General features: G+C 53.3%; 1 protein-coding gene across 5 annotated transcripts; it reads left to right on the top strand.

The window, feature by feature from the left end:
• Window positions 1–11,198: 11,198 nt before the first annotated feature.
• LOC138061833 (adenylate cyclase type 10-like) lies at window positions 11,199–21,844 on the top strand. Of its 5 annotated transcripts, none has more exons than XM_068916067.1 (4): window positions 11,199–12,182; window positions 12,596–12,703; window positions 15,167–15,420; window positions 21,519–21,844. In XM_068916067.1, exons 1-4 carry the CDS (start codon window positions 11,997–11,999, stop codon window positions 21,541–21,543), a joined length of 573 nt encoding a protein of 190 aa, XP_068772168.1. In that variant the 5' UTR covers window positions 11,199–11,996; the 3' UTR covers window positions 21,544–21,844. The 5 variants fall into 5 exon arrangements, 4 of the variants coding, with proteins under 4 accessions (XP_068772168.1, XP_068772167.1, XP_068772169.1 ...); XM_068916066.1 differs by lacking the exon at window positions 21,519–21,844 and adding an exon at window positions 20,978–21,104; XM_068916068.1 differs by lacking the exon at window positions 21,519–21,844 and adding an exon at window positions 18,002–18,820.
• The last annotated feature ends 4,663 nt before the right edge of the window (window positions 21,845–26,507 follow it).

Genomic DNA, 26,507 nt, shown 5'->3' with positions numbered 1-26,507 from the left:
GGGGCGGGGCCGGCTCTGCGCAGGCGCTGTGGCGGCACGGCCAGGCGGGGCCGGAGCGTGCGGCCCGCGGCTGCCCCGGCGCCGGCGCCGGCGCCGGCCAGGCGGCGTGTGCAGCGCGGTCAGGCCGCGCGCGGCGGGAGCCGATGGGGGAGCGCGGTGGGGCTGGGGGGAAGGGCCGTGGGGCGGGAGGCGTCACTTCCGGCGCAGGCGGGCGGGGGAGCAGGTGTGGCAATGGCTGCCGCCCGGCTGGGCCTGGCTGGGCCCGGTTCCCCCCCGCCGTCCCTCGGCCCCCTCCGCCGACGCCGACCCGCGTGGCGGCTGCCGAGCCCTCCCGCCGCCTGCCCCCGCCCCGCTGCCTGGCGGCGCCCCCGGCGCGGGGCAGGGGCGCTGCTGCCGGGGCTGCCGCGCAGCCTCGCCCCGGTGTCGCAGCTCGGGCACTGCGTGGTGCCCGCTGGTGGCCCTGGGCCCTCTGGGTCGCTGGGAGGAGTTTTGGAAGTAAACCCTCGGCTGTGGCGGGGGGCAGGGGCTGTCTGTGAGGCGCCCGGTGAGCCCGAGTGGTGCTTTCAGGCAGTGGTGCAGAAGTGCAGCGCTCAGTTGTTTGGATGGCTGTGCTGTGTGAGGAGTGCCCTGCTTCTTGTGCAGCTTGAAGTTGTGGGCCTGAAGAAGCTGTCCTGTCCGGGAAAGGGGAGAGGAGAGGGCTGTGAAAAGGGCAGGGCCGGAGCTTGGGGACGTAGGTGTAGAAGGAGAGTGTTTTCTTAAGGGCCCAGTGAGTGTGGGATAGCCAGAGAGTGTGTTGCAGGTGTGCCCTGTGAAAAGGGGTCTCTTTGGTGACAATGCAGATACTCCTTGGTGGAGGAGAAGGGATGTCTCGACAGGCAGCTTCAATGTCTGTGTAGTTTTAAGGAGGTGTCAACGCAGGGCAGCCCGAGCAGCCTGTAATACCTGTGTGTCTGGTGAGCTGGTGCGTAGAGCTCTGTGGGCACTGCCTCTTTGCCTGTCCTACCATGGAAGGAGCACCTGAGTAAGCTTGTGCTGATGCCCCGTGTTGCCGTAGCTGTGGGGGACCTGAGCGTCTTGTGTGCGTCCTCAGGAGCGCACAGAGACACGCGTGCGGTGGCCAAGGTTAGCCTGCGTACAAGAGAGGTCACGTGAGGCAGCTTGCTAGCTCCGTTGAGCAAGGAGTGGGGGTTGTCGGTCACGTGGCTTGGAAAGGGCTAAGGAAAGAAGGGTCTAGTGAAGCCTGGCGACTAATGCTGCAGAGTGAGGGAAACGGGTGTTGTTTGTACTTTGTTAGGCCAGCTTCAGCCAAGAAGGAGCTGCTGTGATGGTGAGAGGCGCTGCGGTTTCTTTGCCTTCCTTAAGGAGCCTGGGATGCCGGGAGGCCTGTTGCAGTGAGTCAGCTGCTCAGCACGGAGTTCTGATTGCCTGACTCCAGTGTGGTCACGTGCAGTTCCCCCTGTGTTGTCCAACTCCAGGTCAGCCGTGAGGAGCTCCACCCGCTAAGGAAGGTCGCCTGGGTCGAGGCTAAGGTATAACTTGCTGCAGCGCAGTGGTGTTCTCGTGCAGTGTGTATTGAAAAATACCCCTTGCCCAAGTATGTGAGGTCTCTTTTCCAAGTTGTGTGCTGACCCTTTTATGTGCCCCCAAGTCTCCAAAGCATCTGAGTGTGGGTTCTGTTTTTTCAGCCTTGAAGGGTTTGGTATTTCTGAAGGCAGGAGTCAGTCATGCTTTCTGCAGTGGCTCTGTGAGCACCTTCCTGCTGGCTGTTGCAAGGGCCTTTGTTGCCGCTTACTGAAGCCAGTGTCACCTTTTTGTTTCCAGGTTTGTGCATAAAGATGAGCAATCGGAAGAAGAATTCGCTGAGAAGGCCTGCCTAAAAGGTACTGTGGCAATGTGCTGATCCAGTGTAGAGATGCCAGAAGTGTGTTGCCCTCATAGGAACGTATCTTTCAGTCCTCCAGAGCTTGGAGAATGACAGCAGCCCCCAGGTGCGCTACGAGGGGGTGCAGACAATCTTCATCCTCCAAGCGCCCAGGAAAGTGCCCCCATTGGGCTTCTCCTGCTGAGGCCTGTGTGCCCGCCTGCCGAGAGCCTGGCAGCGATGGCACGCAGCTGTGGGCCCTGGGTCACCCTGAGCATCTGCAAATTGGGTGTCTCCAACTCTCCGATCCACCCGCTGTGCAGAGGACATGAAGTGAAGCAGGTGGCTCGGGGGCCACGTCCGGCTGGGCTTGCCCAAGGATGGAGACAGTGCAACCTGCCTGGGAAAGTTGTTCCCATGCCTGCCTACGCCCCTAGTCCTTTTTTTCCTCCCGTTTACCTGGAAGGCTGGGGCAGATAGGGCTGGCAAGGTGAGTGTATTGCGGGGAGCATGGGTGCCCGAGTTGGGCCCCGGAGAGGAGCTGCCTGCAGCTGGGAGCGCAAGTGGTGAGGGAGGGCATGGGAGCGTGTGTGCGCTGTGGGGCCTGGCAGCGAATGCGAAGGCAAAGCTAGTGGCTGTTGCCCTCACAGTGACATTGCAGGCATTCCAAGGCCCACTGTTTGCCTGACTTCCTGTCTTCCTTTTGGTGGGCCCCAAGGCTCTCTGTGTCCTTCCTGGTGCATCCCAGCTGCCCCCATGTGCTTTTCTATGTGCTCAGGCCACTCGGGGTGCCTTTTGGTGCTCCCCAGTAGCCTGAGGACAGCATGTGCCCCCTCAGTGCGCTCGGTGCTGTGTGGGAGCTCTGTGGGGCCGCATTCAGGGCATAGGGATGGCATGGCCAGTCCCCAGCACCCCAGTGAGCAGTAGCACACACAGAAGGATGGGCAGGGTGTGCGTGAGCCGGCCATGCTGACTCCTGCCCTCCCTCGCATTATCGGCACCGGGGAGGTGGGCATGGCCATGTGGCATTGCACCAGGGATGGCGTCATGCCCAGGATTCTGTCAGATGTTTGCTAACTTGAGGGGGCCTGTAAAGAGCAAGGACTCCCGGTGCAGCACGGCTGCCCCCTTATAAGTGTTTATTGCTTGCTCCTACATGGCAATCTTACAGGCTGCTTTGCTTTGGCCAAGCACTAAACTGTTATCCTTCGCTCACCTTGGGCTCAAAACTAAGTTGCTGTCTTGGGGCTCCCGATGTCTCAATGCCTTGTCAGTCACAGAGGAATGGCAGTGTGGGCATCCCCTTCTCACCGACTGGTGTCCAGGGGGCAGTCCGGAGCAGGGTCTTTACCATATAGGGTGGCATTAAGCTTTCATAATTCTCCCTGTTGTTCCCCCCGAAAGCAGCAGCTTAAACCCCTCCCCAGCTGTGTTTTATCCAACAACTTCCACTCCCTACAACTCCCTTTTCTACTTTTTGATCCCTAATTTCCCCACTGTTCCCCGGAAGTGGTGAGAGTTTCTGCGGTGTCATCCCATTTTGCATCACTATGTTCCCCCAAGGCTCTGCAGTGAGGTGCCTCAGGCCAGGGACATGCCAGGGGGTTGCCGACTGGCGGGAGGCACCAGCGCATGCTGCTGGCATGGGGGCTGTGCTCTGCAGGAGGCCCCGTCTTGCCTGCAGGCTGTGACATTGTCCACCCTTTGACACTGTCGGAAACCTTTGTGATTTGAAATATGTAGAGCTCAGTTTTGCCCAAACCATTTTTCCAGGATTCATATGCAGGATACATTGGGATGGGAGAGGTGTGTGATGCAGCCTCAGCGTGTCTGAGTTGTGACAGTTGTTGTGTACTGCAGGACAAGATTAGCGTATGAGTACACACCTGTTCGCTCCACACAGAGTGAAATGATGACAACACACATTATATGTTGTGAAGTAAGAGAAGCTACATGTCCCAAGTTTTTCAGAAAACCATGTTCGCAGGGACTAATTGTCGCTGTGATGTAGTGTATTGACAGCGCCAAGTGTTTTCTGAATCTCATGGAAACCTGATTGTCATTTTGGGGTATAAAGGTACAACGGTCTTCCCCAGTGAGGGTACAAAAGGTGCCTGTGGCAGCTAGGAGGAAGCTGAGTGCCCCCTGATTTTACAATGCCATTTGCTGTATTGCTGATAGTTCAGCGGTAAGGGCTTGCACAGCCTCACGAGTAGGATTGGCTAGGCTTTCCCAAATTAGCGCTAGCTTTTCCCCACAGGGCCGTGGTCGGTGCTGCATAGGCATAGTGTAATTCTCGCTGCCAAGGGTTAAGCAGCACTAATATGGAGTTTCCTCCTCCTCTGGTTGTCTCGGACCATATTGTTACAAAGGTCCCCAGGCATTCACCACTAATCACTAATCCGAATCAGACTCTTATACGATGGTTTATTTCAGCTCGAGCTGGGTGCCTCCGAAGAGGGACCGAGAACAACCACAGGTTTGGTTAAAGTTCAAGCTTAGGCCTGCAGGCTTCACTGCTCCAAGCACTGATGCTAAGTTGAATCAAGGTTATGCCAATGGAAATGACAGTGGTTTTCTTACAAACCCCCCATTTGTTTTTCTGGCTGTTCCTCTTCGTAATCTATCCATTTTCCAAGGCGAGCAGCCCGCCTCCGAAATTTGATATACAATGCCAAGGTGAGTGCAAAGCACACGATGCCTAGACAGAGCAGAATCACTACAGGATGCAGCAAACGATTATGGAAGGCAGAAGCGGTGGGAGACCACCCAAACAAAGTTTCCCACCATTGACGCGCTGTGTCTTTTTTGACTCTTTCAAGTCTCATTTGAATTTGTTGTTCTGTCATGCTCTACGGTCATCAGTGTGCTTTTCCCTGTTTCTTTGACCTTGTGGAGCATTGTCCGCAGTTGGTCATGGTGTAGTACTTCCTTCACTAGATGGAGATTCGTTCCAGTAGGTACTGGTGATCTCACAATTCATGACCCAATGAATAATTTTCCTGGAGTAACTGAGGAGTTGTTACTGGGCTTGGATAATTGTAGCCACGTGCCTTTAGCATTGTGAAGTTACACACGCGCAAATTTAAACTCTTATTGTGATCTAACATTACCCCATGCTTGTTGAATAGTGAGGACAAAAGCAGTTACCACTTTTTGCTCCTTACTGAATGTAAACTTAGGCATTTGCCACCCAGCTTGATATTTCCGTTCCGATACGGCACTCTTTTCCCATATTAATGTTTGGATTTCTGCTGGAAGCATACCATTCTCCCCTTCCCTTATTCCTGAGGCAGCTATTGTTTGTAGCCAAAGTTGGGCTTGAATGCAGCTAAGGGCAAGTGAGGTGTTTCCTTGAAGTACCCCTAACGTGTCTATTGTTAATCGGTGGTCTTGCTCATTAATCTCCTCCCTCCGAGGTAACAGGTCTGGTATCAGCCATTGTACTTTCCCTGCTGCGGTCAACGATGATGGCAACGGATGTTGCAGCTTAAACAAATCTGTTGTGGGTGCGCCCAATTTATTCATCAGCACTTCTGCATCGATACCATTTAATACACCTAGGCCAGTCCCCATCAGGCCTGTGATGTGTCGTTTTCTTAGGTTTTGTTCCCTGCTGTTTAACCATGTCTCCCATGCAACGTATACGTTTTGCAAGAAAGGCGCGCGTTGGGGCTTGAGCCCTGTGATGTTTACTTGCAAGCTGAGTTCTACTTGTTTGAAGGACCAAGTTGGATTAAGCAGCACGGTTTGTTGACCTCCTTTCTTCATCACGTACGGTCCTATTAGATATGTCCAAAGTTTTAGTTTAGGGGTGGGAGGTTGAGTAGTGGGAGTAATGCTACTAGTGATCGTAGGAGTAGTTAAGTCATGTTTTACCTGACACACAATGCGACCGTCCATAGAAATGTCATTGAGACTCGCACGAGCATTCACAGGAACCTCTGTACAACATTGTTCAGCATGACAGGTCATACTACAACAACGGCCCATTTCTTCTTCTCTTTCCAATGTAACCTTTTTATCAGCAAAACAGCAAAAGATGTGCTTCTCTCTGCGACCCCTTGTCGAGGCTACCATAGTTACCCATGTAGTATGTGCGGCATTCTTGGTAGCAGCCTGTTGCCGTACCTAAGGATCTGTGGTGAGAGCCTCCCAGCGAATTGCTCTCCGTCCTTCCATCGCTTCCAAACAACATCCTCTAATGAAGAAGACTCTTCCGATAAGCATTCTGGTGGATTGTGTGTTTTAGCATGCGAATGAGGAGCCCAGGATTGCCGCTCAGCAATTTTAACTGCAGAATAGGAAGACACAAGTACAGTGTACGCTCCTTCCCACTTTGGTTCCCATGTATGCTTTCGGATGTACCTTTAACTTAAAACCTCTGGCCATTTTGAGGTTAGGTTAGGTTAGTTTCTGCACACACCTTTGCTCATTTTGTTTTCGCTGTCCTATTCATTGTGACATTGATCACAGCTGGATACTATTTACTTGGAAACTGCATATCTCTCTGGAGCTGCCCAGGAGTCTTTTTATTTGTGCCGCAACACCTTCAATTCCGCCTTGTCCTTTTTCATGGAGCCATGGTGCCACAGGTAGCAGATCTTTCCTAGGCAATACAGGCTTACCTCCGATTGTCCAAATTCCAGTTTTGCCTCGTCCCCCTCCAAGCTGTTCCCACCTCTCCTTTTCTTCCTTGGTACATTCTTTGTCATGTATGTTGGATAGCTGGGACACGTCTGGTCCATCCATCGCAGTGGGGCATAACAAAACATCCCATTGCAAGGCAGCTGCTCGGGCAGCTGAATCAGCAGAATTGTTCCCTTTTTCTACGGTGGGCCTACCTTGGCGATGTGCAGGGCAATGAGAAATAGCACTGTGTTTAGGATCTTGAATAGCATCCAGCAGTTTGCGGACTTGTGGGCCCTTTGCGATGTTCTTTCCGCCGGAGGTTAAGAACCCTCGCTCTTTCCATAGTGCCCCTACTGCATAGCAAACTCCAAAAGCATACTTTAGTATGTTAGTATACTTTAGTACCCTAGTGCATTCACGGTAATGTTTTTCTCCGTCGCTGGGCAAGGGAAGCAGGGTAGCTGGATTCAATGTATTACAATGTTGTATAGTCACATTGTCCATCATTAAGAGAAGTAGTTCATATTTATGTGCTCGCTGTGGAGCTGGAACGTGAGACACAAAATTCTTCAATAACATTTCCACTTTGTGTGGGACGTGTGCTGTCAGAGGGTGTCCCAGAAGCATGGTTGGACATGTCTCAACAATGATTGCTGCAGCAGCCACCGCACGGATACGTCCAGGAGTCCCCAAAAGGATGGCATCCACTTGTACTAACTAATATGTGGCTGGTTTGGGTTGGGGACGTAGCATTGGAGTCAGCACTCCCCTGGCAACCCCTTGTTCCTGAATGTACAGCTGGGAAGGTTTTTTATAATCAGGGAGCCCTAGAGCCAGCGCTTTCCTTAATGCCTCCTTAATTTTTTTCAATGCCAAATCTCTCTGAGGTGTCCACTTTACAGGTTCTCAGGTGCACCCCTCTGAGTGTGCACTGCAGAAAGATTCCAGGATTGCTGTAGAGATGCAGGAAATGGAAAATCAACCACCGGTGAGGGGACACTGCGAGCGGTTCAGGAGATGCAAGCATTGAGGAGAGACATGAAGTCAAGTTGCTGTTGTTAGTGCTTTGTCCAGGCTCCTGCCAAGGTTTCTTAGGAAGGCAGAGATGCCCCACACGCTCGTGGCCGCAGTCACTTTGCATGGGGCGTTCTCCTGCACCTGGAGACACTGGCTTTAAGACACGTGTTTGGTGAAACTCCCTCATGTCATGTCGTGTCGTGCAAGAGATGCCAGAGCCCTGCTGCTTTTCCGTAGTGAGAAAGAGTCTGATTGTGGGGGCCCAGTCCGACAAGCAGCTGTGCACAGACACACTCTTGCCTTGCCTCGTAGCCGAGCTGACTGAGCCCAGTTGCCCTGGGACCCCGTGCATGTGTGCGCATGATGGTGCTTGGTGGCAGTGCTGCCGCCTCGGTGGTGCAGGACCTTTTGGGAGCGTGGCCTTTGTGAAGGTCTGGCCCAGGTTAGTCCCTCCCTTCTTGTGCGTTCCTCTCTCGCTGTGGCTCCAAAGACACTACCTCTACCCTGAGGAGGACCGAACTAACTGTGAACTAAGACTCCTGTAACTGCCCTAAGACTACTGGAACTGTGACTAACTACACACTAAGACTACTGTAACCAACGCGAAGCTACCTAGCCTAATGCTACCCTATACCGTGAACTACCCTACAAGAAGGAAGAAGAAGAACTCAGAAGAATAACTAAGACTAATACCTATAACTAATAACTGTAATGCTACTAGGAACAGAAGTAATAACTCTACCTAATGATAATAATGAGAAGAACTGTGCCCTACACATAGAATATTCACTGTGAACTAAGAATCCTCTACCTAACTGTAACTAACTGTCAACAACTACACACTAAAAATAGGCTAACCAACCCTACACTAAGAAATCTTACTACTAAGAACTTTAATGCTCCTAGAGTAACCCTAATGCTAAATACTATAATAATCCTACTCCTAAAAAATCTATCCTATAACCTAACCTGTAGCCTAAACAGAGGTGTGGCACGGTGGTGGGAGCTGTTCCCGGGCGCTGTCTCCGTCCCGCAGTGGAGGTGGAGGGGAGTCGTGGGAGGGATGTGTCCCCGCGGTGGGCCCTGTCTCTGCCGGGCAGATGTTGATGCCCGGCAGTCCAGGGTGGTCCAGGAGGTGACAGGCGGCCCGGTGATCCTCGGCCTGCCGCAGCTGGTGGTCAGCGGGGTGCCTCCTGCCGGGCTAGCACCTCCTCCTCCTCTTTGGCCCCTGGGGCAGGTCCACGAGGCACAGGGCAAGCTGCCCCTCTGCGGGGTCCACCTCCATGGGCTCCTCCTCCTCCTCCACGGGCTCCGAGGCGGCTGGGGCACTCTGGAGGAGGGCGGCGCGGCGGTCCCAGACGGTGGCACCCACCTTCCTCTTGATGCGCAGCGCCGCCTTCCTCCTGGCCCACAGTCGCTCCGGCTGGCTCATGGCAGGCAGGAGTGGAGAGCGCGATCCCGGGTCGTGTCCCACCACCGGCCTCTTAACAGCTCTGGAACAGTGGCGCTGAGGTCACTGTTGACACGGGGAGGCCGTGGTGACGGCACGCCTGACCCGCTCCCCAGTTGCGGGGGCCCTACCTGGCTGTGCCCCGCAGGGGGATGGTGGGGGCTGGAAGGTGCCCCCATGGGCAGGGGACCATGGGGCTGCAGGCTGCTCTCCTTGGCCTCCTTTGCATGGGCCCTCGAGCTTACTTGTGGGAAGAGCTGCTCTTGCGCCAGGGAGGTGGTCTTGGCCTCCCCGCGGGGGCTGTGTGCTCCAGCCCCTTCGCGGCCTGGGCCCCCTCTGCCAGAGTCGCTCCCGGGTGTCCCTGCATGTGCTGGAGCGCTGGGGAGCCCCTGCTGGGACCAAGCCCTGCTGGCACGGTCTCCTCAGTGCCCAGCAGAGGGGCAGCCCCACTGCCCTCGACCTGCTGGCTGCACGCCCAGGCCACCCGGGAGGTGGCTCTCCTTCCTGCAGGGCGTTTTCCCACCACTCTTTCTTCTGACTTCCCCTTCCCACCAGCTTCTTGGGAATGGTTCCGGGCAGCACAAGACTTTCCTTCCCTTCATGACTGCTCAGCCTCTTCAGGAACCTCCCCTGTCAGATGCTGCCTGTTCTGCAGGAAACCCTTGGAGCTGTTAAAACACCAGTTGTTGTCAGGAGCAGCTTTTCAGGAGCAGCAGGAGTGTTCCAGAGGAGGAAAGGCAGGCCCTCCCTGGCTGTCTTTGCTGCTGAGTTTGTAGCCATCTGTTGCAGCACTGCAGCTGGGTGAGCGGTCTCATGCCAGCCCACGTTCGCCAAGGATGCTGCTGCTGCGTGACCACAGGCAGAGCCTGAGTTCCTCCAGCTTGTTTCCAGGCTGTGTGCATTGGAGTGCAGAGACTTGTGGCAGGTGTGCTTTTGCCCTCTTTGGTCCTTCCCTCGCATTTATTGCTATGGCCTGACGTAGCAGTTGTGAAAGACCAGGGCCTGTGCGTGCCATGCCTGTGTGGTTCCCCCGGCCAGTGTAGACAACCTCTCTGGGAGCAGGGGGTGGTCTTCTTGTCTGGCAGCATGAGGAGCCGGCTGCTCTGCACAGGAGCCAGGATGCAGAGTGGTACGGCTGGGTGCAGATCAGGGCCCGAGAGGGTGGTCAGGTCAGACAGAGTGCAGGGCTCAGCCAGCAAGCCTGTAGTGACGAGGCAGGTGTGAAGGCAGGCCAGGAAGTCCAGCGAGCAGGTGCTGCTCCAGGTCAGGCTCACAGAGGCAGAAGACGTGGCACAGACAGAGGTGCTGCACAACTGCAGCAGAGCGCAGGCCGGGGCCAGCAGTAATGCACTCACTGCAGTACTCACTCGTGTGCAAAGCACATGCACTCACTGTTGGCATGGAATTGACCACTGTTACATGCACTTTGGGGTTGGGCATGGCTTTCCTGGGGTTTTTCGGGAGCCTTCCAGGGTGAGGTAACCATGACCAGAAACTTGTGGGCAGCCTTGTGGCCAGGGTACTGCTGGTGGTGCAAAAGTCAGGTTTCTTGACTCCAGGCCTGTTCCCTGGGGCCCACAAGGGATTGGCTTCCTGGAAGAGCTCTGCAGTTTCCATGTGTGGTGAGCATGTAGGGGACGGCGGGGCTGGGCCAGCCCTGGAGGAGCTGTCCTGCAGGGGAGCCTCTGCTGGGAAAGGCTCCTGCCTGGGAGCTGCTGCTGCTGGGCCCAGCTCTGCTGGTGGGGGGAGACCGTGTGTTACTGTCTGGAAGGGGATTGGACACGACAGCAGCTGTACAGTGAAGGCAGATCTCAGGGGAAGGGGCCGGGAAGGGAGCTGCCGTCAGCCCCTGTGGCTCTCGTGTCCTCTTCCTGCTGCAGAATGGCAGGAAGCAGCTCTGCCCCGGTGTGCGGCAAGGAGGTGTTTAACCGAATGCTTTCTGTTCAGAGGAGAAGGAAAGAGAAAGAGAAAGAGTTGCAGGAAAGAGAAGAGCTTCTTGGAGGAGAGTTTGGAGTGAGGAGAGAAGGTATTGATGATGAATTGTGAAGGCAGTGGGCTGAGGGTGTGCAGAGGAGAGAAGTGGAGTTTGCACCTGTGGGCTGCAGCTTAGGAAAGAGCGGGCGTGTTGGGTGGGAGCTGGGTTGAGATGTCTGTGGAGATGAGCATGGCTGAGGAAGCCAGCGGGCTCACAGTGATGATGGTCACTTTAGGGTGGAGCAGGCCCGGCTTGCTATCTGTTAGAGAGCAGTGGTGTGAGGTGTGCAGGGGCAAAGCAGCCCCTGGGAGGAGGGTGGCCTTGTGGAAGGTGGCAGCAATGCCAGCTTGTGTCTCTGCCTGCCTAAAAGAGCAGTGTTGCTCGCGAGCAGGGTGAGCAAAGGCCCCAACAGGCTCTGTGCTCATGCTTCCTTCTTACAGGTGTAGCCCAGCAAATAGCTTGCCGGTGCTGGAAAGGGGAGCTGTTGCTCCTCGTCCCAGTTGTGCCGTGCCTGAGCGTGCTGTCCCTGTGCTCTGGGGCCCCGGGGCTCGTCACGCTGCCCAGTCTACTGGGCGACATCACTGCAATGGCAGGAAACAAAGCTTGTCAAAAAGCAACGGTGTGAGTGAGCTGTCCTGGCTTTGCTTGCTGTTAGGGGAGAGCCAAAGGTCTGGAGCGAGGAGAGAAGGCAAGAGATAAGGGAGGAAGGAGCCCAGGGAGAAGAGAGCGTGCGGATGGGTGGCCCCAGCCCACTCAGGAGTCAATGGTGTCAATTGTAGCCTGGAACACCACGGGGAAACGCTGGGTGCAGGTCACTGTTGTGTGGGGCAGAAGGAATAACTGGCCGAGCTCGCTCACCATGCCTGGGAAGGCAGTGAAAGACAGTGCCCCCGCGTGATGCCTGCGTGCATGTGGCCTCGTGCTGTGCTCGGACGTGCCACTAGTGTTGTCTGAATGACCAACGCTGGTGATGCTGGTGCGTTCTTTGATGTCCTTTTTTTTTCTCCAGGATCTTGTCTGTGACTAGAGCGGCAGAGTGTTTTCTGGCTAAGAGCGAATGGATGCGTAAGGTGCCCAGCAAGACCGAAGGGATGCACAGTGTGTGTTTGTGCAGCTGCAAGGCCGCTGTGGAACTGGTGCTTGTGGCCCTGGCTCACCACCACCTGGCAACGGGCAATGATGCCAGAGCCTTTTCCTATCTGCTGGAGCGTGCGGCTGCCTACTTGCACGTCTCCAGCAAGTACCTGGTGAGTTGCCCTGCTGACCGGAGGCCCCTGCCCGTGGAGTCCTCTGAATTGCCTTGTCCTGGGCAGGCCCATTGGCCCACTGCAATAGGGCATGCCTGGGGGTGTGCCTTTGTGGGGACTCGGGGATGAATGGCTCGGGGTTGAGAAGCAGAGTTTGCCTCCTGTTTGCCTCTCCTGTGGCAAGAGACACAGGGCAGTGAAGCAGGCCCTTTGCACCAGGCGCACCTGCAGGGAGGTGGTGCGAAGGAGCCCTTGTGCCCGTGGTGGGAGAGGCAGCGTGACTGTGTTAGGCTGGAGATCGCCGGGGCAGGTGCAGGGCCTCCTCAGAGAGATGCAGGAGGCAACAGGGAACGATGGGGCTGGGGGCAGGCTTGGCAGCGACACTCAGCTGCTCTTTGTGTGCTTGTTCAAAGGCCTTCCTGAACCTGAACAAAGCAGAGGTGCTGAGGAACTCAGGGGCTAAGAAAGGCAATGTGCTTGGGTACTTTGAAGAAGCCACCTTCCTGAGCCTCAAAGGGGAGGTAAGGTGAGCGGGAGGCTTTGCGGGCTGTCCTGGTGGGTGGGATTGGATGCCTTCCGGGGGGGTTGCGAGAAGAACAAAGACTCCTCCCTTCCTCAGGAGGCAGGGTAAGAAGCAGAACGGGATGCGGAGGGAAGGAAGAGGCAATTCATACCTGGTTGCGGGCATCTAGGCCCCAGCCTGCTGAGACTTAAGCCCAGCCTTCAGCTGATGCATAGGTCTTAGCAAGACCGAGGCACGAAGCAGCGAGGTTTGGGTAGAACGGGAACGACAGAGCCTGAGAGTGGCACGTGCACAATTTTTCGAGGGAAGCATGCCTGTGGGTAAAAAAGCAGGCTTGTATCGTGAGGGCTGCAGCTGCTCTTGGTGGTGCTGCTGAGAGCCTTTGTTTTGCTGGAGGGCAGGGCAGGTGCTTGAGCTTGGGAGCAGTGCTTTGAGTGACCCGTTTGTGATGAGATGCCGGCAAGAAGGCTAGGCGAGCAGAGAGAGGTTAGCAGGGAGGAGAGGCTGGAGAGGGGAAGGGAGAGTGTGGGCAAGAGCAGCAGGAGGTGGGCCTGGAGGGGTAAGTGGAGGAGAGATGTGAGGAAGAGGAAGCTCAGAGGTCATAAGCAAGTGCAAGCTGGGTTGCTGGTCTAGCAGTGCTGGGATGTGCAGGAGATGCAGGAGGCACCTGAGAGCCTGGCTACGGAGTCACTGCTGTTGCTGATCACTGGCAGCATGCCTCTGTCCAGGGCTAGAAAGCTGCTGGTTTTGCAATGGAAAATGCTGTCCGGGGAGTTGAGAGTCCTCTTTTTTCCCTTCCTGATGTAGTCTGCCCTTGCCTTCAAGGGCATTTCTGTGGAGCCTGAGTAGCCCCAAGGCGCTAGGGTAGAAGGCCAGCCCTTGCCTCCTTGCTGTGAGGTTTGCTGGCTCTCTGAGTGGTTTATCTGCCAAGACCTTCCCCAGCTGTGCTTGAGCTTTCTGCTGCTACGAACGCTTGAGGCAAGTCAAGGCCGGGGAGGGAGGCAGTGCTCCTCTGAGAGACGTTTGTATTCCAGGGTGGCAGTATAAGTCCTTTGAAGAGTGCCGGAGCTTTGCTGAGCGGAAGGAAGCCAATTGCGTTGTCAAGTCGCAGAGCAGCATGCTGCTTGGACTGTATTTGTCCCTGGCTCTTTGGTAAGTTAGAGCCTTGCTGTGAGTGGGGAGGAGCCGAGGCCGTGACTGTGGCAGGGAAGTTGTGAGCTGTGGGCTTGTCACATGCTCCTGTCCCATGTCCACCAAGGCAGCCGCCTGTGGGGCGCTGTGGTGAAAGGGGCAGGGGAGGCGGGAGGGTGCACACTGTGAGCAAGGTGGCAAGGAGCTCCTGGATGTGCTGTGGTGGAGCCCGGCCAGGGAAGGATGACTCTGGTGGCCCTTGGCCACAGCTTTCCTTTTCCCCTTGAACTTTAGGCGAGGAGTGGCGAGGGTCTGTCTCGATGCAGGCCGAATGCTGAGTAAGTGCAAGGGCTCGGGGAGGGAACGACAGCATGAGGGCGATGCTCTGAGTGAGGCTAAGCAAGAGGAGCTATGACCCACTGCAATTGACACCCCACCCGCCGCAACACGTCCCTGATAACTTCCTTTTCCTGGAGGATACATTTCCTCTGAAAGCCAGGTTGGGGCTGGAGGCTATAGCCTCGGAGACCTTTTGATTACTTCCTCCTCTCTACAAAATATGTGTGTGTGTGTGTGTGTGTGTGTGTGGCTTTTTTTTTTTTTTCCCGTGGACGATGAAGGTCTGCAAGGCCTGGGCAGTGGGACAACTTCCAGAAGCCCTTTGGAAAGGCCAAGGGGCTGCTGAAGGGAACTGCTGCCTCCCTTTTGGCCCCCCAAGCATGCAGCCGGCTCCTGGAGTGCCATAGCCTGGTGCTGAAAAAGGAGATTGAGCATGCATCAGCGAGGGCCCGTGAGAGCTGCGCCAGGGCTCTCAGGGTGAGGGAGGAGGAGGAAGGGGAGGCGCATGCTGCGAGGGCACTCTAGAGAAAGCTGTGTTGCTAACAAACAGCAGTGGGTTGACCTGTGGAGGCAGAAGGAGGCCCGACGGGATGGAGTCAGGGTGGTGCCAGAGTGTAGTGGGTTAGAGGGGAACGTGGCAAAAGAGTGCTGTCCCAGGGGGTGTCAGCAAGAGGTGGAAGAGAAGGCAGTCGGGGAAGGCGGTCTTTGTGGGCATGTGAAAATTGCCCACTCATTGGAGTGATCTGCAAGAGAGGAGAAGAGACTAGCACAGCCATGCCTAGGGAGCCTTGCTGAAATGCCTGCTCCATATGAGGTCTCAGGGCTCAGGAGAGAATTGTGTGGTATCTCAGCCTTGCTAGCTGTGCACTCCTTGTCTCTTTGTGGCTGGTTTTTCTCTTGGAGGGGGGGGAATTGGTGCCCTTCTGAGGGCCAAGCCATCGCCAGGCTCCATGACTTCTCCTGACGCGCATCTCCCTTGTTTTCTCGGCAGCTTGCAGAAGAAGTTTTCTCTCGGTGCTCTAGAAGCCCCGTCTTCTACCCCAGAGTCTACCACCTGAAAGCCTACGTTCTCCCAGCGCTGGGTAATGAAGAGGAGAGCCTGCTGTGCCTCAAGCAGGGCCTCCAAGTCTGTGAAGACTCTGGCAACCTCCTGGAGAAGACTTGGCTGGAGATGAGCAGTGAAAGTGGGTCGTGTGTGCCTTGGAGTTGCTTCCTGGGCCAAGGTTCAGCATGCCGTAGCAGAAGGTGGGCCAGATGGGACGTACTGCAGTGGGTACATGTGGGGAAAGGCCCCAGAGAGCTTCAAAGGCATGAGCCCTGCGTGAGCTGGCAGGTGCTCTTAGCTCTGCTGAACAGGAGGGCAGTGGCAGCTGCGCTATATCTCTCTGAGGCAGGGCGGGACTGACCCCTGTGGAAGCAGTAGGCCCTGCAGCCTTTCCTTCCCAGCATCTCTGCTTGGCTGAGGCGTGGTGAAGTTTAGTCTTTCCCTCTCCCTTGAGCCTGCTCACATTGAATTCCCACGTGTAAGTGCTTCTCCTCTGGCTGGCATGCTTCCAAAGAGATGAGTGAGGAGTGAGGCACTTCACTCCTAAGAGAGAAGCAGCAACATGCTTTAAAGAGGTAAGGCAGTGATTTAACAAAGTTCAGTCATCAGCAAGACAGTGATTTAACAAGGGTCGATGGCAAGGTTCCCCCGGTTATTTACTGCGTGGAGGACTGGCTCAGATAAAAGTGTCAAGGAGACCCTCCCGTTGAGTCACGAGGTTCAGAATGAAGCCCCTGGCTGTCCAGACTGCTTCTCAGAGGAGTCTAGGTGCGGCTGGATCCAGCCTTAGTCCCAGACTTGGTCAACGGTTTGTGCCTAAGGATTATGTGCACAGTCAATCAGAGAGGCAACTTAGCAAAGCTGGCAAAGTTTCAGCCCGCTATTAGTCACTGACCGAGGATCTGTTGTATATTTGGAGTGCACCAAGGTATAAAAATTGGTACAGGTACAGGTAGAAGTAAAATTATGGGATCAAACCACTCCACGAGTGCCCCTCCCTGTAGTCCTTTGGAGTGTATTCTGAAGAACTGGGAAAAGTTTGGAGGCGACCCGATGACAAAAGAAAGGAGGAAAAGATACTGTAATCAATGGTGGCCAACTTATAAATTGGGTGATGGTGAGGTCTGGCCAGAGAATGGATCGGTAAACTACAATACTATATTACAATTGATGCTATTTTGCCGTCGGACGGGAAAGTGGGATGAAGTGCCTTCTGCTGATGCTTTTATGACTCTGTACAGAGAGGCTGATGTTAGTCAGGAATGTGAGCTAACAGCTGAGTCGGTGATGTATGCGGCTACTGGGAAAAAGGAAAGTGGTCGATGTGGGGGTGATAGAAAAATTGTGGGAGAAGAAGAACAGGAGGATGTACAGTTACTGGTCCCAACAGCCCCGCCTCCATACAGAGATATTGAGCAGTGCCCAGGTGATTCTAGCTCCCCATTGAGCAATGAAAATTTTAGTCCTGTTTCCAGTCGGACTAGAGGGCATGCCCAACCAGTTTTCCAAGCTCCCTTGAGACAAGCAGCGGGACCAGAGGGACCGCCAGTCTTTGTGCATGTTCCGTTTACTACCTCTGACCTGTTGAATTGGAAGCAATCGGTTGGCTCATACAGAGAAAGCCCTGACAAGATGCCCCAGTCGTTAGAAGCTATAATGCTAACACATAATCCCAACTGGGGAGATGTACAAGCTTTGTTAAATACATTTTTCACGCTAGAGGAAAAGAGAATGGTTGCTGAAAAAGCCAGAGAAGAAGGGGAGAGAAGGAACGGTAGGCAGGGCGACTCTGAGACTTTTCTGCCTACAACAAGGGACCCGGAGTGGGATCCTAATGTGAGGGGGGGAAAGAGCTCAGTGGAAGCAATATCAGCAATTGATACTATATGGGGTTCGATATGGAGTGCCTAAGCCAAAGAATGGGTCTAAACTGTGTGAAGTGAGGCAGGGCTCAGCGGAAAATCCATCAGCCTTTTATGGAAGGTTATGTGAAGTAGCTAGAAAATGGACTGGTTTGAATGCAGATGATGAGGCAAAGCGGAGAATGTTCAATATGTTGTTTATTGGACAGTCAGCCCAGGCTATAAGGAGAAAGTAGCAAAAAGTTGATGGAGCAGCAGGGATGTCAGTTTCTCAACTGATAGAAATCGCATATAGAGTGTATAACAATAGGGATGAGAGGGAAAGAAAAGAGAAGCAGAATAGAATAAAGTTGCAAGCATCTCTGTTAGCAGCAGCAATACGTGGGAATAATATTAGAGGGAGAGCCAGCAGGAGAGGCAGAGGTGGAGGGGGACGAGGTGGAACGACAAGGGGAAGAGATTCAGAAAGTCGAATCCCATTGGGGCCAAATCACTGTGCGATCTGTAGACAGGGAGGACACTGGAAGAATGAACGCCCAAATCGAAGGAGGGTAAGAAGGCAGGATCAGGTGGGAGAGCCTAACCTCATTATGTTAGAAGATTCAGACGGAAGGGGACCGGGGAAAATAGTGACGTTTCCCCAGCTGATCCCCTGGTTGCAGTTAAGCTGGGGAATGAAACTATAGATTTTCTAATTGTCAGTGGGGCCACTCATGCCGTAGTGAATAGTTGTAAAGGAGCCCTAAGTAAAGTAACTATACCTCTTGTTGGGGCAACTGGAAAAAGAACATTAAGGCCATTCTTACAGCCAATGGAATGTACAATTGGGGACACCAAATTAATTCATGAGTTTCTATATGTGCCAGAATGCCCCCTACCTCTGTTGGGACGAGACTGACTAGGCAAATTAAATGCACAGGTAACTTTCTCTGAGAATGCTGTGCAGCTCTCCACATCCCACCTGAAGCTGCCTGGAAGGCCCAGATCTACTTGCTGACAGACAGGACTGAGGAAGAACCTGAGGAAAATATCCCCAACATTGTACTAGATGCGGTAATTCCACTGGTGTGCGCTTCTAAGAAACCAGGAAGAGCAAAAAACGTTAAGTCCGATTAAAATAGAACTGAAAGATGGGGCAAAACCGGTAAGGGTACCTCAGTACCCCATTAGGCTGGAAGCTCGCAAAGGCCTTGAACCCCTGATAAATATCTTCATACAATGTGGATTACTTAGAGAATGTCAATCTGAAAATAATAGACCGGTTTTGCCAGTAGAAAAGCCCCACTCCCAGGAATGCCGATTAGTGCAAGATTTGAGGGCTAACAATCAAATGACTAAAGATAGACATCCCACGGCGTCTAACCCTTACACCCTATTAGCATCTGCACCTGAGAATAATGCCTATTTCACAGTATTAGACGTAAAAGATGCCGCCTTCTGCATTCCAGTAGATGAGCAAAGTCAAACTCTTTTTGCCTCGGAATGGGAGAATCCGGCCACTGGAAGGAAAGGACAGTTGTGCTGGACTGTTCTTCCTCAGGCATTTAAAAACAGTCCTCCTTTGTTTGGTGAGGCATTGGCCAAAGAATTACAACAGTGGCAAAATGGTAAAGATGGTGTTAGCCTTTTGCAGTATGTGGATGACATCTTAAGTGGAGCGGACACTGAACAAGCTTGTATGGAAGCAACAATAGGCCTGTTAAACTTTCCAGGACTGGCTGGATAGCGGGTCTCGAAAAGGAAGGTCCAAATTGCAAGAGAGAAAGTCCGATATCTTGGGTTTGATATATCAAAAGGACAACAGGCACTGGGGTGGGGGGTGGTGGTGAAAGAAAGGAAGCTATATGCCGAATAGCAGTACCAAGAAACAAAAAGCAGCTAAGAGGGATTCTGGGAATGGCTGGATTCTGCCGGATATGGATTCCCAATTTTGGGCTCACAGCTAAACCCGTATATGCAGCCACCAAGGGCCCGGGAGAGCTGCTGGAATGGACTCCAGAATGTCGAAAAAGCTTTGATGAAATTAAAAGAAAATTGATGGAGGCCGCAGCCTTAGGCCTCCCTGATTTAGCAAAACCTTTCCAGCTGTATGTACATGAGAAACCACAAGTGGCTTCGGGGGTAGTGACTCAGCTGTTTGGAAGCTGGAAAAGGCTAGTAGCTTATTTTTCAAAACAATTGGATGAAGTAAGCAAAGGATGGCCGGCCCGTCTCTGAGCTGTAGCTGCAACTGCTCTATGAATTCAAGAGGCTCGGAAGCTCGCCTTGGGACAACCAATAGCAGTATTAGTCCCACACGCAGTGGTGGCTATTTGAAATCAAAAGGGACACCCCTGGATTTCTCCAAATCGACTAGCCAGGTACCAAGCCACACTGACAGATCAAGAAGATGTTACCCTAAGTGTGGTATCAACTCTTAACCCTGCCACTTTGTGACCAATGGCAGAACAAGAACCTCTACAGCATGATTGTTTAGTAACTATTGAACGTATTGAGGTATACGCCAGCAGGCCGGATCTGAAAGACGAGCCATTGAAAAATGCAGATTTGGACTTTATTTACAGATGGTAGCAGTTTTAGGCAAAATGGGGAAAGGAAAGCCGGATATGCAGTGGTGACCCTCTGGGAAGAAATAGAAGCTAAAGCCTTGCCCCGAAACACATCGGCACAAAAAGCAGAAAGCGTTGCTCTTACTCGAGCCCTTGAACTTGGAAAGGGCCAAAGGGTTCCTATTTATACTGACTCTAAATATGCCTTTGGAGTCGTACATGCTCACGGAGCTATCTGGAAGGAACGTGGGCTGTTGAACTCCCAGGGGAACGGTATAAAATATGGACAAGAGATTGTAAAAGGACTACAGACCATACTAGAACCAAAGGAAGCGGCAATAATTCACTGCAGAGCTCATCAAAAAGGACAAGAAGAAATAATTTGAGGCAACAGGTTGGCTGACCAAGCTGCCAAAAGAGCAGCTGTGCGTAAATCAGTGATAGGTGCCCTCATACCTAGCAGGACACTGGACTTAAAACCTCCACAGTATTCAGAAAAAGAAAATCAACTAGCAGAAAGATTGAAGTGTACCAAAAGTGAAGAAGGACGGTGGGTAACTCCAAACCAACAAGTGTTAATCACATCTAGGATGATGGAGGGTCTTCTTAAAAGGTTCCATGAGGACACACATATGGGATCAGATGCTATGGGGAGCAGTATCAAGAGATACGCCATAGGGCCGAAAATGCAAACAAGTGCAGATATAACGGTAACAAAACGCCAAACTTGCTGTGCAAACAACCCTAAAGTTCAGAAGAAACCACCGATGGGTGAAGTAAGAGAGGGGCTAACCCCTGGCGAATACTGGCAAATAGATTTCTCTGAATTGCCAAAATGTGGACAGCATAAACATTTACTTGTGTTAGTAGATAGGTTTTCTGGATGGCCTGAGGCTTTCCCCTGTCGCAACAATAGGGCTAGGGAAGTAATTAAGATCCTGTTAAAGGAAATAACCCTCAGATCTGGCGTTCCTGAGGGTATCTCCTCAGACAAAGGGCCTCACTTTGTTTCAGAACTAGTTCAGGGAGTGCCTAAGTTCCTCCCAATACAGTGGGACTTGCATACCCCTTGGAGACCACAGTCTAGTGGAAAGGTGGAAAGAAGGAATCAAACCCTTAAAAGAGAAATTTCTAAATTGTGTCAAGAAACTCAGCGTAAATGGGTAGACATTCTACCGCTTGCTTTAATGAGGATTAGAATTACTCCACGGGCAAGGGAAGGGGTAAGTCCATTTGAAATATTGTACGGAAAACCATATCCTATTCATGAAATGGGAAATCGGAGCGATCAAATGCATATCAAGGGTGAGAAAATCCTGAAAGATTATTTGTTATCTTTTTCGCAGGTATTATCCTCTTTACACAGGTATCTCAACCAGCGAGCTCCACTTCCTTTAGACTCTCCAGTACATAATTTCAAGCCTGGAGATCTGGTTTATATCCAGACCTGGAAGGATGAACTGTTAAAAGAAAAGTGGAAAGGGCCTTATCTTGTGCTCCTAACTACATACACTGCAGTGAAGGTGGAAGGGATAGGCTCCCGGATCCACTACACGAGAGTGAAAAAAGCTCCTCCAGAAGGGCAGTGGACGTCTATGCAGACGGGAGCACTAAAATTAAAGCTCTCTAAGAATTATACTGGTTAATGAATTGCACTTAGAACTCCAAAATGTGCATACACTGAGTTAAAGTGCTCGTGAGAGCGGTTATTGTCTAGTTGTAGGTTGGCAATATTGCTGCCTGTAGTCAGCAAGCATAAGATTTACTTATAGAATACGGATCTTTTCAAACTAAGCTACGATGTCTAGAGGACTATGGAGAAGAACACTCTTAATTTTACTATGTTTACCTGTTAGTAATGCAAATCTGATCTTACAATTTATACAGTCTTTTGGAAAAATCCATGATGTAACTCCGATCACTATTTGTTTGCCAACTCCAAAGTCTGCTGAGTCACCAATACCTTGGGGAACACTCGCAAGTAACTTAACATCAATGTGGGAACATATGTGGAAGAATGTACCCAATAGTACCATAACCTGGCGTAACAAAGAAGGGACATCGATTTTAAAATGGACAGGAATTGGGATGGGGGACCTAAATTCTCGCTTGCAGGCCCCCTCCAAAATGACTTTGCAAAGTCATTTGGTCCGAGATTTGCTTGTATTACATGAACATGGAGTATGCGGCTATTCCGACTTAAGAAATGACAGTTGCTGTGTCCATATCCTTAACATCACTGAAAATCTAGGTAAACAATTGGATCAAGTAGAACGAGTGGCAAACACTCGTTGTGATCTGAGGAGCCATATGGAAAGTGAGCATCCTTCACAGGATGGGAATCCCTTTAACAAGATGGCTGCCGAATTTGCTCCAAACCCTGGTTATACTTGTAATGTTGATTAGAGTAATTTGCGTAATCTTTAGATGTATCAAGGGTATAATCATCCGAGCTGCAACGTCACAATCCTCACCTGTAAGGATAACCACAACCCACCCTAAAAGTCTTCCTATAAGAAATAGAGAAGAATTCCAACAAGATATACGCCAAGGGGAAAAAACCAAAAGACACTACACGAGACTGATTGGAAATAATGAATTATTACTCTAAGTCTCAAAGGGGGGAACTGTTGGAGGTATGGGAAAAAAGGAGCCTAGGGTATTAGTCAGTCTTTCACCTGTCCAGTTAACAATGAACAAGGCCTTGAAGGAAGGAGCAAGACAACACTATAAGGCAAGCAGATCAGGAAGCTCCCAAATAAACCTGCAGAGAACAAAAACAGTTGATAAAACAGGAGAGACCTACTTGAACTGCGGGTGAACTATCCTAATTGGCATAATAAAAAACCCACCCACAAGCAGGGAAGCCCCCTGCTGATCAAAGCCCCTTCCCCATAGAGCATGCGCAGGAGAAAAAGAGGATGCTGTGACTTCAAATGAAGATGAGACCTAACAGAAGCAATAAGAGTAAGGATGACTTCATGTAGTTGTAAACTATGCTGCTAACTGTTGCTTAAACTGTTGTAAAGTGTAAGCTGTGTAGCAATCAGGTGTGCTAGCTTTGTGGAATTACCACCTAGCACCCACCTCTGCGCGGAAATGAATTAAACAAATATCGCGACTCTGTGTGTTTTCGGCTCATTTCACACCGGGTGAAAGAACCCTTCTTTGGGACAACAGTAGTCGTGTCGAGTGTGAGACATCAGAGCAGCTCTCTGCGCTCCTGCCTTAGGTATCAGCACTTAAAACCACCAGTGAATTCCCGCTAGCAGTCAGTAGGCGTATCAATGCGGGAGTTCCCCCTGCCCCATGGTGCTGGACGCATTTTGTTGCCCTTCGCCTTCTCTTTCCCCTCTAATATCGTCACTAATGACCTGGATGATGGGCTTGAAGGCATCCTCAGCAAGTTTGCAGGTGACACAAAACTGAGAGGCGTTGCTGATATACCAGGAGGCTGGGCTGCCATTCGGAGGCCCCTTGGCAGACTGGAGAAGTGCACCAAGAAGAACCTCATGACGTTCAACAAAGGGAAGTGCAAAGTGCTCCGGCTGGGCAGGAATAGTCCCCTCGAGCAGTACAGGCAGGGGGCTGACCTGCTGTCTGGACACAGTCCTGGGCAACCTGCTCTAGGAGACCCTAGTTGAGCCAGGGGGGTTGGACCAGGTGATGTACCTCCAACCTCAGCTAGTCTACGCTAGTCTTGTGCTATCCTCCCTAACCTGCCAGCGATGTGAGTCAAGGTGGATTTCCCTCTACCCTTTGCTGGGCGGAGGGGAGGAGTGGGCTTTACTCTGCCTTGCAGGTAGCTCTGATTAGCACCGAGGGAGCACTGCAGGCAGCCTGGGGGTTTTTCCGGCTGCTCCCATTTCCTCGCCAGAGGGCAGTGCCTGCTGGAGCCGACTGCAGGCGGTTTTGTCCTCGCACCGCTTTTGCTGCAGTCATTTCTAATGGAAAGTGGCTCTGCTTGTTGGGATGGTTCTGAGTTCAGCGCAGTGGGCGTGCTGCAGGCCTGCTCTACAGCTGTGCCAGGCTGAAGGCAGAGCTGAAGCGAGAGCTCTGTTCCCAGCTGCTTGGCCTGGGCAGCTCGGGGCACGTGCAGGAGTGATGCCGGAGCGCAAAGAGCTAGAAACGGAGGTGAATAATGGCTGGAAATGGAGTTGAGAGAGGCCAGGCAGCAGGTGTCAGCAGTGTGGAGGATCAGCCTGTGCCAAGGAGGGTGAGAGGCCAAGCCTTGCCCAGGCAGCTGACCAGTAAAGCACCCCTCGCCCACGCCCAGCTGCCTCACCCTCTCCGCAAGCATATGGAGGCCGAGCTAAGCTGCGTGCTACTCACAGCTACCTATTGCATGGCTTGCCCAAGAGGACTCCTTTGTCCTTTGGGTGTGGACCCTGCTTGCAGAGTCTTTGCAGGAGGGAGAAGTTGCCCAGGAAAGTCACCCAGAGGTAACTGGGCTGCAGAGCCCATCATGCTGCCCTTGGGCCCATGGCAGCAGGGTTGTGGTGTGGGCTCAGAGTGCGCACCTCCCCGGGCTGCCCACCGGGAGCCCCAGGGCCTTTGCTGCAGAGCTGCTGGCCAGTCAGTCCCCTCCACTCTTGGGGCAGCTTGTAGAGAAGTCGTCTAGCAGGGCTGGGAAATAGATGGATCTTCTTCCAGCTTAGGAGACATCCCACCCTTCCTCCTGCCCCCCTCCCATATAAGAGCAGTCTGGACACAAGGGCAAAAGCCCTCCCAGCAGCCGCAGGGTGTGGAAGTCCCAGGTGACCCCGTTGCAAGTGAGAGGCAACCTGTGGTGCCCCGAGGGACTGGCCCCAGCAGTGCAGGCGGAGGGCCCTTGACATTGCACAAGTTCAGGTGCTGCACAAGCAGGGCAGGGCACAGGGCTATGCCTCCCTGCCCACACCCTACGCGACCTGCAGGGTGCATGTGCCCACAGTGGGGTCTGTGCACACACCGCAGGCTGTGTACATGCCTATGCCGCGCTGCATGTGCTGTTGATGTGCACATGACGTGCACATGTGGGCCATATATACATGCCATGCCCTGTCGATGCACGCTTTGGTGGGGAGGCACGCAGTGTGGTGTGTGTGCACGTTATTCCCTTCTGTCCCTAAAAATCACTCTGGCATCTCTCACAGGCTTCAGAGCAGCACCTGCCTTTTTATTCCCTGCAGAGGCTGGTCTCCCCTTCACACAGCAGCAGTTGCTACTGATTTCCCCTCCGGGACTGCAAGGGCCTCTTCTCGCTGGTGCTAGGGAGGCCAAAGGAGAGGTATTCAGTGTTAGGTGTAGGCACGTCCCCTTGGGTGTCAGGGTGCCTGGTTCACGGCCAAGCTCAAACATGCCCCGTCTCAGCGGTGGTGGTGCCAGTGATAGCCCCGGTGTCCCCAGGGCTGCAGGCTGGGGAAGGCAGGGCAGCACAGGCAGGAAAAGCCCCAGACCTGCTCAGACATAAGCACCAGAGCAGCTGCTCCTCGCTGTGAGCCTTGCAGGGGTTTTGCTCTCCCCTGTTCTTTGGCTTCTGCCACCAGGCTTTAGCCACCTCTAGCCGACGGTGGCTCTGCCTTGCTGGCAGGGACTTGTGGCTGCAGCGGCAGGGACAAGGTCGCGCTCAGCCCTGCTGAGACCCTTTGTGCCCAGCCCAGCCCAGCCCTGCACCCCCACAGTCCCATCTGCACCCCCAGTCCTCAGCTCAGGCCAAGCCCAAAGCAGTCGCTTGGGGCTCTGGAGGGGAACTCGCAGTCAAGGGCTAATGTGGGGCATTCCCTGGCCAGGAGAAATCAGAGGATGTCCTATGCAGCCCCATGGCTCTGGGCCGGGATCTTTGACCCGCTCCTGGATCCCCGGCGTTAAGCTGCGCCTGTCCACGCTGGGGCTGTGCACACTTACTGCTGGAGGGAGAGCTGCGCCGGTTTACGCTTTGGCTCCTTTCCCCATGCCTTCCAGTGGAGCTCGGTGTCTCCTCTGTTGCACAAGGGAGAAAAGTGTGTGTAGTAGCTTGAGGTGCCACTGAAGGAAATATCCCTCCCGGCACAGCATGCAAGGCACCCGGGCACTCTGCAGCCTTTCTCAGCATACTCAGTCCTCGCCTGCTCTTCCCGAGCACGGGAACCAGAAAGGCTTCATCCTTCAGCCACTGAAGCCCAGGAAGATGGCATTACCTCTCATGTCGGGGGGTGGGTAGCGTGTCCTGAGGCATCGGTTAAAAATGAGCAGAGCTCGTGTCCCACCTCAAAGGGCAGGCACCCTGGGCGGGGGTGTCCTGGAGCTCGAGGCAGGCGTGAGGACCATGTGCCCGCAGCACAGCAGATTGCTCTTTGGGTCCCGTAGTTTTCACTGACAAAGTCTCCCATCATGGGAATGAGCAGCTGAGCTGCAAAGACAAGTCACCTGCCCCACGCCTGGGAGGCAGGCCTGCTGCTCTGCCCACTCGGCCCTTTCTTGCCTCTCCAGCTCTTCCCACCATGCTGCCTGGAGGCGTCGTTCCTCCTGCTGCATGCAGAGGAGGCAGACTTTCTGGAGGGCAGAGACAGGCAAAGCAGGCAGCAGGAATTGCAGCCGCTGGCAGTTTTCCTGCCCCTTGCCCTCAGCCTTGCTCACAGCAATAGCCTGGGCCTAATGCCAGCCCTGAAAAGCCCTCCTGCTATGACCAAGGCCCTAGAAAGCACCAGTCTCTTTTCTCTCCCGGGAAAGCCTAACTTTTCCCCTTTCCAGGGGTAGCCCGGAGACAGTGGTGTGAGGAGGGACTCAAGAGTAACTTGTGTCTTCTATAGCAAGATCCACAAGAAGCCACGGAATGTGCAGGTCAACACCTAGCAAGGGCTCTTGGGGGAAGCTGTATCCACAGGGCGCCACGTTTCCACAGTGCCCTAGGACACA

This window comes from Struthio camelus, chromosome 21 (genome assembly GCF_040807025.1).
Source record: "Struthio camelus isolate bStrCam1 chromosome 21, bStrCam1.hap1, whole genome shotgun sequence".
NCBI classification, from domain to species: Eukaryota; Metazoa; Chordata; class Aves; order Struthioniformes; family Struthionidae; genus Struthio; species Struthio camelus.
Note: the sequence above shows the minus strand (reverse complement) of the source record. Positions and strands in the feature narration are given on the sequence as shown.